At 45.8% G+C, this 19883-nt stretch overlaps 1 protein-coding gene across 4 annotated transcripts in view; it reads left to right on the top strand.

Annotated features, from left to right (window-relative positions):
* The first annotated feature begins 601 nt into the window (after positions 1 to 601).
* Positions 602 to 19883, top strand: part of LOC141080642 (uncharacterized) — an 869999-nt gene continuing 850717 nt past the window's right edge. The window contains exon 1 of one of the 4 annotated variants that reach the window (XM_073566015.1): positions 602 to 790. In XM_073566015.1, coding sequence (XP_073422116.1) covers positions 737 to 790 — 54 coding nt within the window. In that variant the 5' untranslated portion in view covers positions 602 to 736. The remainder of the gene's footprint in view (positions 791 to 19883) is intronic. The other 3 variants (XM_073566017.1, XM_073566013.1, XM_073566014.1) reach the window with 3 other exon arrangements.

Below are 19883 nucleotides of genomic sequence, written 5' to 3'. Positions count from 1 at the left end.
GGTACCATGGAGTAGGTACACCTTATGCCAAAATATATTTAACCCCGGTACAAGACGGATCATTTGACTGGCTGTGCCAATTTCACTTTCTCTTCAGTGTTCAATAACAGAAACCTGCACGCGGTTTGCTGTGAATTGTCGCAGTTTTGTGGCCTCTCGTGCAGCTTTTATAGGTGAATCACTTTATAGGCTTCACCCGTAAACACCACAGTGCAAAACTCCGCCAACCTGCGGTAACCTGTAGCAAGTCCGGCTCACAGATACGCAGGAAGCGTCTCCGTAGGCCATCACTTGCTGTACGGTTTATAGGTTCTGGAGCCGCAGACTCAGCTCCGCATTAATGACTGAGGAAAATATGAGGGGGCGATTATTTGAGGGGGTCTGCAGACTTCAGCGCAGAGAAGGCGCCATGTATAACAGAATACCTGTGTTTCTGGCTACAGAGCTCCCTCCCATACATTACATTCTGCACTCCGTATAGTACCACACACTGGCCCTTCTCAGCAGCCACGGTGGGAGCCCACACATAACCTGTCCACAGTGCGGAGCCCCCGCAGCTGCACACCATAGTAAACTCACTACATATCCGGCCACCTAGGCTGAGTGCACAAACGCGCATGCGCACAAGCTGTTGCTCCGCCGACCCTCGCACGCCGGACGGTGAACGTTAGCAACGTAAAACCCAGAGTCGGTGTGATATAACGGAGGCCCTATAGGTGGCGGCGGGGGATACAGCATGGCGGACAACTGCACTTGGTTCGGCGCTCAGCCCAGCAGCAGCTCCCAATGCGTAAGTACAGCGTGCGCGCTCCCGGCTCTTCCCCAGGGCACGGCGTTAACCCTGCACGCACTGGCACGGCTGCACTTCCTGCACGATCCCTGCGCTGCTTATGTTATGACTGTGTGGTGGGTATAATGCCCCCCCTGCGCCGCGTGTCAGTCAGTGTCTGACTGTGGGGTCGTTACCGCTGCCTGTGCGCCTGCTCTCAGTCACCTCTGTGACAGTCGGGGGTCACAGGACGATTCTGGCCACTGCTGCCTGAGGTGAAAACTGAAAATGGCGCCCTCTCCACATTGTGCTTAGCGCCATTCTACCAGCTGGTTTCGTTGTGTGGTAAAATGACCTGGAAACCGGATTCTCCTGCTCAGTACTGTGCCGGCGATACCCAGCCTGGAAAGGCTCTTTTCTATCATTTTAGTGGTGAAAATACATTAAGAAGTTTGTAAATAAAAATGAAGTGTTTTCTCACCAATCCTCCATAACTCTCTCCTCTCCCGTCGGTGGAGCTGGCTGAGGGGTTGTCTTTGGTGTTGAGCTGATATTTTCATCAATGCCAGTTTGGGGGACATCCGTTTGGATCGCCATTTATTTTTTTTTTTTTTTAGGACGTTGTGGTAACAAAAAAAAAGGATTTCTGAAGTTTCATCCTATAAAATAGTGAATATTCCAAAAATGCATCACCAATGTCATAAATATTTGTCACTAAGGCTATGTGCACATGTAGCAGAAAATTTCTGCTTGAAAACCGGACTCCCTTCCCAGAAACCGCGCGTTTTTTTCTGTTTTCCGCACGGTTTTTGCGCAAAAAACGCACGGTTTTCATGTGTTTTTTTCCACGTGGTTCGAGACACATAGAAATGGCTAGAAATGCAGCTAAATCCGCAAAATTAATGAGCATGCTGCGTTTTTTACCGCAAAGCTTTTTTTTCGCAGTAAAAAATGCATCAATATGCACAAAAAGTGCAAAAAGCATAGAAATGAATGGGAAGCTTATTTTTAGCCTTTTTAAATAGCGGATTTATTGGCAAATCCGCTAAAAAAACGCTGTGTGTGCACACAGCCTTAAAGGAATATTCCACTTTCACGAAAGTGGTGATCAAACAATTGCATCATTTTGTAACCACAGAGAGTCCTCGCCCTCCAGCGCTTCCTCCCTGCTGCGGCTCCAGTATCAGTATATTGGCTGCACCAAGGACGCCACCACTGAGCTCAGTGATCGGCTGTAGCGATGATGTGACTGTGAAGTCATTAATGTTGGATCCATACACAGATTGAAGTCAGCCAAACCTGCCGATTTTGTTCTCCCATTTAGTGTTGTTGGGGGGCCTCTCTCTTCCCCCAGAGAGATGTGGGAGAGGTGAGAAGGATTCAGCCTTTGAATTTCAACAGCTGAAACTTGTTTAGCACAGAAATAACAGCACAGTTATAAGTCGCCACCAGAATCTGCCGGTGGGTCTCCTACAGAACACAGGAGAACTCGGCTGATACAAGGGAGTCGGGAGTTCTAGCAGTTGGCTGAATAAAAGTAATGCGGATAGGTAGCTAGTTTTTATGGGGCCTCTGGGTGCCAAACTATGTGCAGGGATAACTAGATGTGCAAACTGACACTAAATGTGTAGAAACCCTGTACCAGTATGTTCAGCTGTTGCTACATCCTGTTTCCTGTCTTCTAAAATTGTCTACTTCAAAAGTTGCACCCACCTCTTTCCTGTATGACTTCTCAACTGAGCTCTGCTGCTAATATGCTAACAAAGGCATGACATATTTCATATCTTCATGACAATAAAAGTATTAAATGGTTATTTCTGCACCATTAACTCATTGGGTGGCGACCGTGCCAATTACATCATATATTTATGTGTGTATATATATACATATATATAAATGTGACTGCAGAAAAGATTCTATGCTCTAGATCAGTGGTCCCCAACCTTTCTGACCTCAAGAGTCACATTCAGCTGAGAGAGATGTTCACGAGCCACATCCAGCTCCTGCCCCACACACATTAGTGACAACCAAATCCCCTATTGCGGGAATAATGATAACCAATGCCTTTCCACAGAAATTACCCTGAAGCAGTATACCAAGATCCATGGGTTCCCACAATACCCCCAATTCAGTATTGTTCCATCAAGCAATCTCCCAACACACTGTCACATCCAGCTTCAAGCACCTCCTCTGACAGGTAGTGTCAGAGGGTACCATTCTTAAATTATCTCTAAACCCCTAAAACCAGTATATGTGCATCCAGAGCTGCTCTTCTGTGCAGGGCTACTCACAAAATTCACTATTTTGAGATGTGCGCTGCATACCTGTTTGCTAGTCCTGGAGCTAATGCACCAAGCTGTCAGGCAGCAACGAGCCACAATTCATGGAACTGCGAGCCACATGTGGCTCCAGAGCCACAGTTTGGCCAGCGATCCCCCAACCTTTTTGACCTTGAAATCCACATTCAGCACTGAGAGAGGGTCACGAGCCACATTCAGCTCTGAAGGGATGACGTGCAACATCCTGCTCCTGTCCCCCTCAAAGTAGTGTCAACCAAAATCCCCATTAAAGGCATAAGGCAATGTGCCCATGTGGCGCCCCTGAGGCTCAGTCGCCACAGAGGTACTGCACCTCCTCCTGAGGTGTAGTGCCCCACCATCCAGGTAAGGTGGAGACACCTGACCACACTCCAACACGTGACCTGGGTCTGCTGGCACGGGAAGGGAAGAGAGAGAACAACATAGACTGAAAGCCTGATTCTCCATAGAAAGAAAGATTAGTACGGAACGTGAGGAGTAAAAGAGAACAGAGGACGTGGGTTAGAAGAGAACCCTAGAAGTTCTAAGCGCAAGGACGGGGCCCGGTCCCCGAGGTTGTATGGATACTAATGGTCCTGCAGCAGACACCGGAGGAATAGAAGTAGTGACCACTTTATTCCCACACAAGACTTGGGGGCATAACAGCAACTGGATAGTGAGACGGGACTTAGTAGCAAGGAGTCCCCAAAGCAAGCTACAGCTGTCTGCCGTACAAGTAGAGTTCATAGGAACATCGGACAGGAGGAACTCCAGTGTAACTCAGTACTAGGAGTACTTCATTTGAAGGCGCTATAAGAGGAGACGTTCAGAAAGGCACATGTTGGAGTGTTGGAAAGGAGTGCTTCATCTGGCCTGGAGGTTGACTGAGTCCCTGACCCGGAGGACACGGCACGGAGGCAGGCACCTCTTTGTACAACAGACTGTGAGTAAAGCTTTGGAACTACATGCCCTGGTGTCCTCCACTTATTCCCTGTGCCATCCTGCCTAGCACAGCTGCCATTTCTGCGCCTGACACTACACCATCTACGTGTCACTTCACCTACACTGCCCTGGGACTCCAGCCCTGCCTGTGGAGGGCTATAACATCCCTGCTGCACCACACCATCTGTCCCAGAGGATCTGTTTGCAGCGTCGGCTTACATCTTCATTGCCGAACACCACAGGTGGCGTCACGAATCACTTATAAACTTTCATCACCATAAGCACACTGAAACAACCCCTTTTACAATGGGCGCCCAGGGCCACGGGCCGGGTTACAGCTGCCGTGACATCACCCATTGAAGCTCATTGGGCCCTGGGTGTGAGGGCGTCCCACCCACGTATGCAGAAAATTTCTGCATGAAAACCGGACTACACAGAAAACGCACGTTTTTTATGCGTGTCCCCAGTCTCGTAGAAAACAGCTAAATAGTGGACTTTTCCGCATACTTAATGAGCATGCTGCGTTTTTTACAGCGATGCGTTTTTTTCGCTGAAAAAAGCGCATCAATATGCACAAAAAGTGCAGAATGCATTAAAATGAATGGGATGCTTCTTTTAAGCGATTTTTTTTTTAAGCGTTTTTGCCAGTAAAAACGCTTAAACACTTACATGTGCACACAGCCTAATGATAACCAAAGCTTTTCCACAGAAATTACTCCAAAGCAGTACACTGAGATCCATGGGTTCCCACAATACCCCCATTCAGTATTCTCCCATCAAGGACTCCCAACACACTGTCACATCCAGCTTCAGGCACCTCCTCTAACAGGTAGTACCATCCTCCAGCGTACCATACCTAAAACATCTTTAAACCCCTAAGACCAGTATATGTGCATCCAGATCTGCTCTTCTGTGTAGGGCTACTCACAAAATTCACCATTTTGAGATGGGCTCTTCATACCGGTTTGCTAGACCTGGAGCTAATGCACCAAGCTGGCAGACATTCGCAAGCCACAATTCATGGGACCATGAGCCACATGTGGCTCCTGAGCTACAGGTTTGGGACCCCTGGTCTATATAATCTGTCAGCAAAGGGGTGCAAGATGAGATTGAGATTTTAATATGTAAGTACAGCCATTTATTTTAGCAGTTGAGAGGATCGTGGTTCACACCCATGAACACTTCTATTATATCTATTGTGGTACTTGGTGTTCTTTTAAACTGCAGGTAAACTTTAAGACAGCATTTATACTTCCTGGTTTTTGTCCTCTTATTTTGAAAGAAACTGCTAAACAGATAAACTTTATTATTTTGCTGGTTATATATCTTTATAGCATGATCATTAGCATGCCATAAAGACTTGGATTTGTTCGGCGGGAACAATATATTTGCATCACAGTAATGCTGAGTCAATAGTGCTGGATAAAGCAGTAACTTCACATGTGTCTATGGAATGACTGTAGGTGTGATCTTCAGTAAGGTGAGATCTTTGGACTAGTGCATATGGGACCATTCAGTCTTGCTCTAATCACAAAGATGATTTGCCTTTTTCTTTTAGGCAAATGAGAACTCTTTATAAAAGCACAATATTCATTGTTTGTCACTGCTGCATAGGAATTAATTTATGTAGACATTCAGCATTAAGACATCTGACGTTTTATCTTGAAAAGGACTCCTTGTTTAAAATCATCATGATCAAATGTTTTTTTTCATATACTGAACAATGTTGTCAGCCCCCGAATGTTAAAGTGGATCTGTCACCAGATTTCATAATACACAAAACGTAAATTATGAAATAGATCTCTCAGATCTGTTGAGATTGCTGCACCTACTATGAAAGTCTGTCAGAATGGCCAAACTCCGTTCAATCATAGCGAGTGAGAGCGCCTCAGTGTCCCCCTACGACTGCTGAGATCTCACACTGCTCATTACAAACTGCAGCTATCTGTCCTGTAATGTAGGTGGGCGGAAAGCGACTACACATAGCACCCGTGAGCAATTTCACTCTCTAACTGGACTCCTATAATGCACATTTTAATATCCAGGAATCTTTTCAAGCCTGGTCTATATGGATCTAATAAATACACCAGCCTCAATATGGTAAGTGACAATGAAATCTGGTGACATATCTTTAACACCACTGTGAAGGCAGTAAGGAAGCAAGATCATGGTTTGTAACAGTAAAGGCCCCGTTACACGCATCAATATCCCAGCGATCCCACCAACGATCCTATGTGGATGGGATCGCTGGGACATAATTAGCTGATCGCTGGTGAGCTGTCACATAGACAGACCCACCAGCGATCAGGACCAGCGAGCAAACTGGTATCCAAGGTAAACAGCGTCTATCTAAGAGTCGCGCGGCTCTTAGATACCTGCTGTTTACATTGGAAACCAGCTCCCAGCGTCGCTGATCGTTGGTCTCTCGCTGTCACACGCAGTGATGCGCTCTGGCCAGCGGGAGACCAACGATCAAAAAACGGCCCAGGACGTTCGAGCGCGATCAACGATACCCGGCGGGGGGGCCGGTCACTGATACATGTCACACAGCGATATCGCTGGCGAGATCGCTGTGGTGTCACAAAGTCAGCGATCTCGCTGGCGATCTCGCTGTGTGTGACAGGGCTTTAAGTCTCAGTGACCTCAGGGATATGCATCTAAAACTTGGATACGTGCGTGCTTGCATGTAAGCACTTTGGTTGGCAAATATAGGAGGCACTTTTTTTATCACTATTACAGTGGTGAGAAGATGTGAAGCTGCTTGTCTAATCTCCCTTTGTTGACTCTTCCAGATATTTACCAGCATTTGGGTCCTAAAGTCAAGTCACACCAAGCACTTGCAGTGTAAACACATGAAGTTAATAGAAGTTAAGCCCCCCCCCCTCCCCCCGTCACACACAGCGAGATCGCTAGTGAGATCGCTGCTGAGTCACAAGTTTTGTGACGCAACAGCGATCTCACCAGCGAGATCGCTGTGTGTGACGGGGATCAGCGACCGCCCCCCTCCGGGTATCGCTGATCATGCTCGAATGCCCTGGACCTTTTTTGATCGTTGGTCTCCCGCTGGCCAGCACGCATCGCGTGGCAGGCGGGAGACCAGCGATCAGTGAATTGGACGCTGGTTTCCAATGTAAAACGCAGGTAACTAAGGGCGCACGTCACTTGGTTACCCGCTGTGTACCTTAGATACCAGCGCTCTGGTGCAGGGAGCTGGTAACCAAGGTAAACAGCGGGATTCTAAGCGCCGCGGAGCTTAGAAACCCGCTGTTTACCTTGGTTACCATCTCCCTGCACCAGCGCGCTGGTATCTAAAATACATAGCGGGTAACTAAGCGACGTGCGCGCTTGTTACCCGCATCGTCGCTGTCCTGATCGCTGCTGAGATCTGCCTGTTTGGCAGCTCACCAGCGATCATGTAGCGACACACCATGGCCATAGAAATGTTGAGTATAGGCTAACATACTTCAGATGGATGAACAGACTTTCCATACATCTATTGTTGGAAATATCAGTAGTGGCCAACCAGTTTCTTTTTAGGCTTCATGTGCGTGATTATGGAACTGTATGGGAGTGCTTGGCACCATGTTGTCTGCTGTCACTTTGAGAAGCTGTGTACTCCTCTAATACCGATACATCTAATGTAAAACACATTTGTAATGCTGCATGGCCGCCGTCATACTTTTTTTTTTTTTTTCTCATTGAAATCACAGCGCTATAACAATCATCCCTTGAGAAGAATGTCCGATGCATTTCTGAGAGATTGAACGAACTTCTGTCAGTAATTACATTCCCACGCACTGATTGTCAGCATGAGCAATCATTTCCAACTAGTTCTACAAATCCGTGCTAGCATTAATATTATTAGTGCTTAGGATCTAGGCATTGTCACTTATAGATTACGGTTGTGAGTTCATCTATGGGTGAGAAATGCATGTAAGGTGTAATATCCGAGGTGACACCTAATATTTGTAATAGTAGACTGTACTATTGAATCCCACCAGGGGAGCCGCAGCACAGTGGCTAAAAACGATAGAAGGAGCACAGCGCAGGGGTCTGCAGGGGGCCACTTATGACTTCCTGCACCGCTGCAAATGTATTCAATTGCCTTTGTGTCTGTAAAAAAAGCAGATACCGTACTTGCAGGGCAGCTACTGTATTCATTGGTAAGCCATAGTTTGCTTCATATCTAAAGCTCTCACGTCTCCTCCATGCTGATGGCACAATTGTGTCATTGCACAACCAGTGCAGTTAAACAAGATTGGAGACAGAACATAGAGCTGTAAAAATTATTTCAATGTGAGGTGAGTATCTTTTGTTTTATTCCAAGGGCAAGGGTACAGATATTCCGTTGACACAGCTTATATTTACTCACACATTCCAGGGGGTGCGCACAGTGTGTTTTATAGATATATTTGGGTCCCAGAGTACATATTTTATACTCTAGGACACAATGTATATATTCTTTATATATTTAGTGGCATAGTGTTTTTGTTTTTATTTAAGTACACTAAGGTTTTTTTTTTTTTCTTTGTCACCAAAGGCGCCCCAAGGCAAAAATGTTAGGAATCGCTGTTAGGGTATGCTCACAAGTTGAGAAATTTCTGCCACTGCATATTGACTGCTTCATCTGCATGGAGTGTGTTTTTTTTTTTTTTTGTTTTTTTTTTTTTAAAGCCAGAGATTGTGTCACAAAATTGCGCTTGGGATATGGTCAGTTGTAACTAGAGTTGAGCGATACCGTCCGATACTTCAAAATATCGGATCGGAATGGATCGGCCGATCTTTAAAAAAAGTATCGGTATCGCCGATGCCGATACCGGAAGTCCCATTCAAGTCTGAGACTTCCGGTATCGGAATTGGAAAAACCCTTTCCTGCCCTTGTACAGCCTCTCGGGGGTCTGTACGGGCCTTCCGGGGGTCTCTGCCAGCCTGCCGGTGGGCTGTGCCGGCCTGCCGGTGGGCTGTGCGGACTGCCCGGGGTCTGTACCGGCCTGCCGGGGGGCTGTGCACCCTGTGGGGGTCTGTACCGGCCTGCCGGGGGGCTGTGCCGGCCTGCCGGGGGGCTGCGCTGATGTCCGGGGGTCCGTGCAGGCATCGTCCGATGGGACTACAAGTCCCATCGGGCGATGCCTGCTACCATGACAGTGATTGACACATTAGCCAATGATGGGACAGTAGTAGTCCCATCATCCGGCTAATGTGTTTAAATGTAAAAAAAAAAAAAAAAAAAAAAAAAATACTACATACATACTACATGCATGCTACATACATACTGCATGCTACATACATAGTACATATATACTACATGCATGCTACATACATACTACATACATACTACATGCATACTACATATATACTGCATGCTACATACATGCTACATACATACTACATGCATGCTACATACATACTACATGCTACATATATACTACATACATACTACATGCTACATACATACCACATATATACTACATACATACTACATGCATGCTACATACATACTACATGCTACATATATACTACATACATACTACATATATACTACATGCATGCTACATACATACATGCTACATACATACTACATACATGCTACATACATACTACATGCTACATACATGCTACATACATGCTACATACATGCTACATACATGCTACATACATGCTACATACATGCATGCTACATGCATGCTACATATACTACATGCATGCTACATACATACTACATGCATGCTACATACATACTACATGCATGCTACATACATACTACATGCATGCTACATGCATGCTACATATATACTACATGCATGCTACATACATACTACATATATACTACATGCATGCTACATACATACTACATGCTACATGCATGCTACATACATACTACATGCATGCTACATACATACTACATGCTACATACATACTACATGCATGCTACATACATGCTACATACAATACATTCATACAATACATACATAGACATACAGTACATATAACATAGAGTAACATACTTACCAATACTTGTCACATTGTTCCCCGAAGCCATTGTCTTTTACGGAATAAATATTAACATAACAAACCACAAAAATACTCACCCATGATCCGAAGCAGTCCACGAGTGTGTCCCACGACGATCTTGGGTAGAGAACTGCAGCATCAGCTGATGCTGCCACTCTCCACGGGCTGCAGGAATCCAATGACGGAAGGTAGGTATCCTTCCGCACTGTATTCCTCCGCCACTTAAAAAAAAAAAAAAAGTCCCTAGTCTCACTTTATGGTAAAAGCTGTGTGGGAATCCCACACAGCTTTTACCATAAAGTGAGACTAGGGACTTTTTTTTTTTAAGTGGCGGAGGAATACAGTGCGGAAGGATACCTACCTTCCGTCATTGGATTCCTGCAGCCCGTAGAGAGCGGCAGCATCAGGTGATGCTGCAGTTCTCTACCCAAGATCGTCGTGGGACACACTCGTGGACTGCTTCGGATCATGGGTGAGTATTTTTGTGGTTTGTTATGTTAATATTTATTCCGTAAAAGACAATGGCTTCGGGGAACAATGTGACAAGTATTGGTAAGTATGTTACTCTATGTTATATGTACTGTATGTCTATGTATGTATTGTATGAATGTATTGCATGTAGTATGTATGTAGCATGCATGTAGTATGTATGTAGCATGCATGTAGTATGTATGTAGCATGCATGTAGTATGTATGTAGCATGCATGTAGCATGCATGTAGTGTATATATATATATATATATATATATATATATATATATTATTTATTTATTTTTTTAAACATTTAACACATTAGCCGGATGATGGGACTACTACTGTCCCATCATTGGCTAATGTGTCAATCACTGTCATGGTAGCAGGCATCGCCAGATGGGACTTGTAGTCCCATCGGACGATGCTTGCACAGACCCCCGGACATCAGCACAGCCCCCCGGCAGGCCGGCACAGCCCCCCGGCAGGCCGGTACAGACCCCCACAGGGTGCACAGACCACTGGCAGGCCGGCACAGCCCCCCGGCAGGCCGGTACAGACCCCGGGCAGGCCGGCACAGCCCCCCGGGCAGGCCGGCACAGCCCCCCGGCAGGCCGGCAGAGACCCCCGGAAGGCCCGAAATGACGGCGCATCATGATGCGCACACACCGCGCATCATGATGACGTCATTTCGGCTGTCAATCAACTTTGAACTTCCGATTCCGATGCCGATGCCCGATATTGAAAAAATATCGGATGTCGGTATCGGAATTCCGATACAGCAAGTATCGGCCGATACCCGATACTTGCGGTATCGGAATGCTCAACACTAGTTGTAACCCTTTCCATTCAGAAGAAAGGCCCCCCAAAGACCGTTCCTCGGCCCTCTATGCCAGAAGGCCACAGTGAGGGTCTGGGACAAATAGCCTCCTGTACCCGAATCCAGGGGACACCCAATCTCGCTGCCACCCAAGTGAGAAATAGTAGCCATCGATGGCTCTCCTCCCAAGAGATGAGATCCTGGGTCATGGAGCGGAACCTAATGCCCATAAACGTTTTCTGTCTCCCCCTCCCTTAACCTAACAGAAGGGAACCCGTAAGGGAATCCCATCCTGACAAATTGAAGTGCATGACGCACAGTGAAAACAATTAGAATAAATAAGGAAGGTGTTCTAGGGTGATTCTAGCTGGAACTTTGACGGGGAATTTAAAAAAATTCCCCTCCTAGTCAAAAGGCTTGGAAAAGGGTGTGCACTCAAATAAGAATGAAAATGTGAAGCACTTGTGCAAAACTGGCAACTAGAGTTGAGCGACTTTGGTCGGATCGGGTTTCGTGAAACCCGAATGAAACAAAATTTGAGTCGGATGAAATTAGTCCGACCAGGGCAAAAAAAGTCGGAGATTCGTCTGAAACCCGACCCCAATGCAAGTAAATGGGGAATAAAAGTCCGCATTGAGTGGATGAATGTCATCCGCTCAATGCCGACTTTTATTTCCGATTGACTTGCATTGGGGTCGGGTTTCGGACGAAACTCCGACTTTTTTTGCCCTGGTCGGACCAGTTTCATCCGACTCAAATTTTGTTTCATTTGGTTTTCACGAAACCCGATCCGACCAAAGTCGCTCAATTCTAGTGACAACATTCAAGGGGTTTCCCAGGCCCAGTGAATTAAGGCACCACAGGGTCACAATTCTTGGGGCACTTCACATTTTCAAACTTACCAGGTTTAATGGCATTGATCCTGACAGGCCAGGGATTCCACTGGATGGCTATATAACCAACGCACCGTACCCAGTGTGCATTACGGATCAATCTACTATGGCGGCCCAGTCTCTAAACTGCCTTTTCGAAAAATGCTATACTTGAGCTTAGCCAAAAGACTGAGAATGGGACATTTGCAGAATTTTCTGCAATAAAATCTACAACAAATACACAATGTTTGTAGATACCGTTTTAATACTTAAAGGGAGTCCGTCACCCCAAAATGTATTTTAAATGGGCTGTATAGTGTTGTAGTAACAGCTATACTAGCACTGTACCTGTAAGGGATCGCTCACACAAATGCATAATACGGCCAAGTGCTATCCGATGATTTATCGGATAGCACTCCACCCAATGTTATCCTATGGGCAGTGCAGATCCAAATTTTTTTTACTCATGGCGAATCAGCATGAGAGAAAAATCACAGCGTGCTGTGAGTGCATGCGATAATCGGACCATGCGCATCTATGCAAGTCTATGTGTGCGTGTAAAACATCAGACTGCACTCGGATGTTATCTGAGTGCAGTCCTCTATAAGGGGACACAGACAAAGGACAAGATGGAGAAATCTTGTTTTCTGTCTTCACGCCTTTGATGAATCAGAATTACAGTAAGATGACAGTGTCATTCACGTCGGCCCGATTCTTTCGCATGAGATAAATTATGGCCCTCTAACTGCAGCCTCACTGGTATATTGCCTGAGAAAATGCTTTTTAATTCATATGCTAATGAGGAGGCATCAGTAGATTCTTTGTGTGGCCAAGAGTTTGGTGCACAGTTACGCCTCATTTGCATGTTGGGGCCCTTCCTCCTTTTCTGATTGACCATAATTGCTTTCCAGAATGAGCACTATTTGAATACTGCTGGCAGCGCACACAGTAGCCACGCGCATTCTCCACCTTGCCTCTTTTGACGCTTCTCGCTACACTACTACACCCGAAAGTGCAGCGAGCGGCATCAAATTAAAGGAGAACATCTGCTGGGGGCTCGGCCGCACACGTGCCGGCAACATTCACACAGTGCGTACTCTGGGAAGTCATCACTGTCAATCAGAAGTGGAGGTAGAGTTCCTATATGCAAATATGAGGTGTGAGCGTGCACCAAACTTTTAGCTAAGCTAAGGGTGCACTGAAGCCTCCTCATTTGCATATGAATTAAAAGTTATTTTCTTGGGCACTGTACAAGTAACAGTTACAGTGCTAGTATGGTTGTTAAAGGGGCTACAATACTGTATAACCCATTAAAAATGCATTCTGTGGATGACCGACTCACTTTAACCCCTTCACCCGCGAGGGTGGTTTCACCTTCTGTCTCGAAACATCTATCAATCCATCTATCTAGCTTGATCTTTCTCTGCCCAGCCATTGACTACAGGTCTCCCAGAAAAATGAAGGTCTCCAGCATTATGCTCGGTACTCTAGTTGAGCACCTCCGAGCGTCCGACCTGCTCGATTCACGTACCGAGCACTCGAGTGGCTTACTGCTCGATCATCACTAGTGGTCATACTTGCTGTTGAACGTAATCAAGAATTTGTTGCATTTGATCTGCAACACTTGGCTGCTACTCACTCTCTTAGGCTAGTTTCACACTAGCGTTTTTTTGCGCTGCGTTTTTGCGCAGTGCAAACTCATACAAAAAACGCATCATGCGTTTTGTATGCGTTTGCTTTTTTGCGCATGTGTTTTAACCATTTTTTAGCCATTTTTACTCTTAAAATGCATGCGTTTTTAAACGCAGACGTGCGCATGTCCAAAAAAAAGAAAAAGAGGAAAAGGACGCATGCGCATGTATGCGCAAAAACGCAGCGCCAAAAAACTCTAGTGTGAAACCAGCCTTAATACCTAAAAGCAGCATGGGTGTACTTAATTTTTCACTCCAAGCTTCAGCATCTTGGCCTAGTTTTTGTTAAATAAATAGTTATAATAATAACACGGTGTACTTACCTTGCATTGAAGTTCATCTGAGGTTAAGATCTTCTGAGGGCCAAATATTATTTTTATGTCCTGATGTGTAAAACCATAGAATTGAAAGAGGATTATTAAGAAATGTCTTATTGTATATTAAACGGAATCTGTCTGCATGTTTTTGTATATTAAAGTAAAGGCATGGCCATAATGTCTTGTTATTCACATTAAATAGATATTTTTAGTGATCTGTCATGCAGACGCCAGAGGCGGGTCCATGGCAGGGGCAGGAGCCCGAGACCCTACCTACAGTCCTACCCCTATGCACCTAAAGCTTATTACACTAAAAACTCAAATGCTGTTTAAAGAACAACCACCATGCATATTTATTCATTAAAGGTATCTATTTAACCAGTATACCAGCACCATTATGGCCATGCCTTCACTTTAAGGCCGGGATCACACTTGCCATTTAAACGGCCGAGTTTCGCATGGTAATACACGGAGCTGCCGCCGGGACTCAGGAGCGGGGCGTGCAGCTCCATGTATTGCTATGCGGCCGCATGCCCCGCTCCTGAGTCCCGGCGGCAGCGCCGTGTATTACCATGCGAAACTCGGCCGTTTAAATGGCAAGTGTGATCCCGGCCTAACATGCAAAATCATGCTGACAGGTACTCTTTAAGAAATTGTATATAATACCATTTGCTTATATAACGTTTGGCATGTGCCCCTGTGTGCAGCGTCAATCTGTTTTTAATACATAACATGCTTTTTTTTTTTCATATGACCTCAGTGACAGAGGTCAGGATATCACTTTTTTACCAAATGCTTTCCTGTTTAATTAACATGATTAGACTTCCTTTATCTCACTCCGGCTAATCAGAATTAATTAATGAAAGGTCATCTACATTTCTTTTTAAATTCACAGATAAATAAGTTTTTATTATACAGTACTAACATATGTTATAAATTTGAAATTATAGTAAAAGTTCATAGTTACAGCATTAGATCGGAAAATACTGCTACAATGCAACTATTGTGACTCCAAGGCTTCATCTTAATATATAATAGGAACCAGAAGCAATTGACCTTTTAGTTAAAACGCTCCGCATAGCCCAGACCAGACACTTTCTACATCATAGTCATTTTACAAATGTCAATTAGCTTTGAGTGGTGTCTTGTCCTCCAGTGAGATTCACTCTGTGCCTGCAGTGATGTGCCTGGTACTTACAGGAACCAGCTCACATAGCGGCATAAATACATCTTCACAGCTTCCTAGTTCCTACTACAATGGTGTCTTTATGATTAGTAATCACTGCTAGCACAGGGACTCTCCTAATAAAGTACTTCACAATCTCTCATTCTAAGGAACCACAAGGGAATTTGTGAACAGCAGCATTCACCTTGCACTGATTATTAACTGGAGTTTTCATATTCTGTCTGACTAACTTATGATGTTGTTCATCCCTGTGGCTTCCTGATAAAACCTCTCTCCAGCCCAAAGAATATGGAACGATGTCTGTGGGATCATAAAGTAGCCTTAGGAAGCAAAACATAGTGACTAACACTTCCTAAAGCCAGGTGCACACAGAGCTCTAAATAAATGGCTTCAGCTGACGTAGGGTTGAATGCCATGTCTGGCATAGCCAAAAGCAAACCAGTTGGACACAAGACTCTTTGCTGGCTACAGTATTTCTTTAAGACAGGGGTCACATTTCCCTCAATTCTCTGTCATAGTTTGATTTCAGTGCCACCTTAGTGTGACCTGATTCTTTTGCGTGAGAGAATAACAAGAATTCTCCATCTTCTCTATTGTCTCTGTGTGCATAAATCTGACTGCACTCGGATAACATCAGAGCGCAGTTCAATGTTTTACAGACACCCATAGACTTGAATAGGTGCACGCGATCCGATCATCTCATGCTGAGATTTGTTTTTTTTCTCATTCCAAATCGGCATTAGAAAAAAAATCACAAATCTGTATTGGGCCGAGTGCTATCCAATAGAACATCACATAGCACTCAGCCGTGATATATGGTAGTGTGAGCGAGCCCTAAATAATGAAATGTGGGTGCCTTCTTCCAGCAATAGTCAGAGCTCAGAAAAGACATTCGTTTAGGGCTCATACTTACATCAGTCATTTCCCTCGTGCACAAAAAATGATCCACGTTTGATCTGTGTTTTCTATGAGATTTTCAGCAGTTTTTTTTTTTTTTCACCGTTTGAGTTTCATCAGTTTTGTATGGAAAAATAAAAAACTTGATGGATGTTTCTCCAGCTTCTCTTTTCAAACAGTCTGTGAAAACACACAGGGATTTTTTCAAAAACTCAGATTTACATTGACAAGATTGAGTTGAGTCTTAGAACAAAATCAGACATTTCCATCATAGACTTGTGAAGCGTCCATACACTAGATACTAGTTCTGTTGGAAAATACAGATAGACCTTGTACAGGTGCTTCTCACAAAAATAGAATGCCATCAAAAAGATAATTTATTTCAGTTATTCAATACAAAAAGTGAAACTCATTATATAGAGTCATTACGAACAGAGTGATCTATTTCAGGTGTTTATTTCTGTTAATGTTGATGATTATGGCTTACAGCCAATGAAAACCCCAAAGTCATTATCTCAGTAAATTAGAATACTTTAACACCAGCTTGAAAAATGATTTTAAAATCTGAAATGTTGGCCTACTGAAATGCATGTTCTGTAAATGCACTCAATACTTGGTCGGGGCTCCTTCTGTATCAATTACTGCATCAATGCGGCGTAGCATGGAGGCGATCAGCCTGTGGCACTGCTGAGGTGTTATGGAAGCCCAGGTTGCTTTGATGGCAGCATTCAGCTCATCTGCATTGTTGGGTCTGGTGTCTCTCATCTTCCTCTTGACAATAAAGGGAACCTGCCACCCCCCCCAGGGCGTTTTTAAGTAAGAGAGCCACTAAGGCTGCATTCTGTGAAGGTGGCTCTTTTGTTTCTGAGCCCTAGTAACGCTGGAATATCAACTTTTATAAATAGGTCCTCATACCTGTAATGCGTCCCATAGGTATGGTGTGTCCCCCTGTATCACCCGCCTCCCAGCCATCCATCATGCCCCTGTCTTGCGTCTGGGCGCCGCCTCCCAGCCATCCATCATGCCCCTGTCTTGTGTCTGGGCGCCGCCTCCCAGCCATCAATCATGCCCCTGTCTTCTGTCTTGGAGCCGCTTCCAAGCTGTCCATCATGCCCCTGTGCGCCTCCGCCCCCTGTGTTGTATGCCGGCGCCTGCGCTGTGACAACAGTTCTCGGGCATGCACAGTGCGCGCTGACTAGGAACTGACATCAGGCCATCAAGCCTGCGTGTTTTGGAGTCCCCTGATCCCGCCCCACAGTGTGAATACTTCATAACACACTGTGGGGCGGGATCTGGGGCCTCCGCAACACGCAGACTTGATGGCCTGATGTCAGTTCCCGGGCAGCTCGCACTGCGCATGTCCGAGAACTGTTGTCACAGCGCAGGCGCCGGCATACAACACAGTAGGAGGCGGGCGCACGGGTGCATGATGGACGGATGGGAGGCGGCGCCCAGACACAAGACAGGGACATGATGGAGGGCAGGAAGGCGGCACCTATACGCAAGACAGAGGTATGATGGAGGGCTAGGAGGAGGCGCCCATACGCAAGATGGGCATGATGGAGGGCTGGGAAGCGGCGCCCATACACAAGACGGGCATGATGGACGGATGGGAGGCGGCGCCCAGACGCAAGACGGGCATGATGGATGGCTTGGAGGCGGCGCCCAGATGCAAGACGGGCATGATGGACGGCTGGGAGGCGGCGGATACAGGGGGGCACACCATACCTATGGGACGCAATACAGGTATGGGGACCTAGTTATAAAAGTCAATATTTACTAGGGATCAGAAACAGAAGAGCCACCTTCACAGAATGCAGCCTTAGTGCTGCTGAAGGTGGCTCTTTTACTTAAAAACGCCCTGGGGGGGTGACAGGTTCTCTTTAAGGTCAGGAGAGTTTGTTGTCCAATCAAGCAGAGTGATACTGTTGTTTTTAAACCAGGTATTGGTACTTTTGGCAGTGTGGACAGGTGCCAAGTCCTGCTGGAGAATGAAATTTGCATCTCCTAAAAGCTTGTCGGCAGAGAGATGCTTGAAGTGCTCTACTTTAAACTTTACTGGTAGATGGCTGTGCTGACTTTGGTCTTGATAAAACACAGTGTGCCTATACCAACCGATGACATGGCTCCCCAAACCATCAATAATTGTGGATACTTCACACTAGACCTCAAGCAGCTTGGATTGTGACTTCTCCACTCTTCCTCCAGACTCTCTGGGGCCTTGATTTCAAAATGAAATGCAAGATTTACTTTCATCTGAAAACAACACCTTGGACAACTGAGCAACAGTCCAGTTCTTTATCACCTTGGCCCAGGTAAGACACTTCTGGCGTTGTCTATTGGTCATGAGCGGCTTGACACAAGGAATGCGACACTTGTAGCCCATGTCCTGGATACATCTGAGTGTGGTGGCTCTTGAATAATGACTCCAGCAGCAGTCCACTCCTTGTGAATTTCCCCAAAATTTTTAAATGGCCTTTTCCTAACAATCCTTTCAAGGTTGCGGTTATCCTGGCTTCTTGTGCACCTTTTTCTACCATACTTTTTCCTTCCACTCAACTTTCCATTAATATCCTTGGATACAGCACTCTGTGAACAGCCAGCTTCTTTAGCAATGACTTTTTGTGGCTTACCCTCCTTGTGGAGTGTGTCAGTGACAGCCTTCTGGACGTCTGTCAAGTCAGACGTCTTCCTCATGATTGTGGAGCCTACTGAAACAGACTAAGGGACCTTTACAAATGCTTAGGAAGCCTTTGTGTAACAACCCTGCTGGCATCACTACATGGTCTCCCATCCCCCGCACACCAACTTACTTTCTGCTTCAAGCCATGCTGTGAATTCTGTCTGTTGCCAGCTCTGTGCCTCTGCTCTCCATGTTTCCAGACTGTGTGTATAGGGGGGCGGCGCCTGAACTCTCTGGTTTTTATGCAGTCAGGGTGCACCTGGGTAATCTGTCCCTGACCAATCACCTGGAGCCCTTGACTATTTAGTTTCACCACTCCCACTGAAACATTGCCTGTGCAATGTCTAAACTCAGTTAGCTCCTTGCTGCTGAACTAGCCAGGCCCTGTTCTGTGTATCTCCTTCTCTGTAGGAATACTCTGTCTTGCTTTGTACATTGTCCGCCTGCCAGGAGGCAGAATATCCTGGCCCTTGAGTCTTGTTCCCTGTACCTTGTCCGTACTCTGTCTGCCTGCCAGGAGGCAGGATATCCTGGTCCTTGTGTCTTTGTCCCTGTGTCTCTGTCTGAACTCAGTCTTACCTCTGTCTGTCAGTCTCCTTGTTTGTGGTTCCTTCTCTGCCGTGTCTTTCCTTGTGTCCTCCCTGTGTGTGCATCTGCACCCTCGCAGCTTTATCTGTGTTCCGCACTCCTGCGGCTCTGCCTGCTCCGCACTCCTGCGGCTCTGCCTACCTGCATCTCCTGTGTGAACAGGTCCAAACCTGTTCTCTCATATACCACTCCTTCCTGCCTATATCCATACCTGCATCTCCTGTGTGAACAGGTCCAAACCTGTTCTCTCATATACCACACCTTCCTGCCTATATCCTTACCTGCATCTCCTGTGTGAACAGGTCCAAACCTGTTCTCTCATATACCACACCTTCCTGC

This window comes from Dendrobates tinctorius, unplaced genomic scaffold (genome assembly GCF_039654945.1).
Source record: "Dendrobates tinctorius isolate UK_male_01 unplaced genomic scaffold, ASM3965494v1 ptg000016l, whole genome shotgun sequence".
Taxonomy (NCBI): Eukaryota; Metazoa; Chordata; class Amphibia; order Anura; family Dendrobatidae; genus Dendrobates; species Dendrobates tinctorius.
Note: the sequence above shows the minus strand (reverse complement) of the source record. Positions and strands in the feature narration are given on the sequence as shown.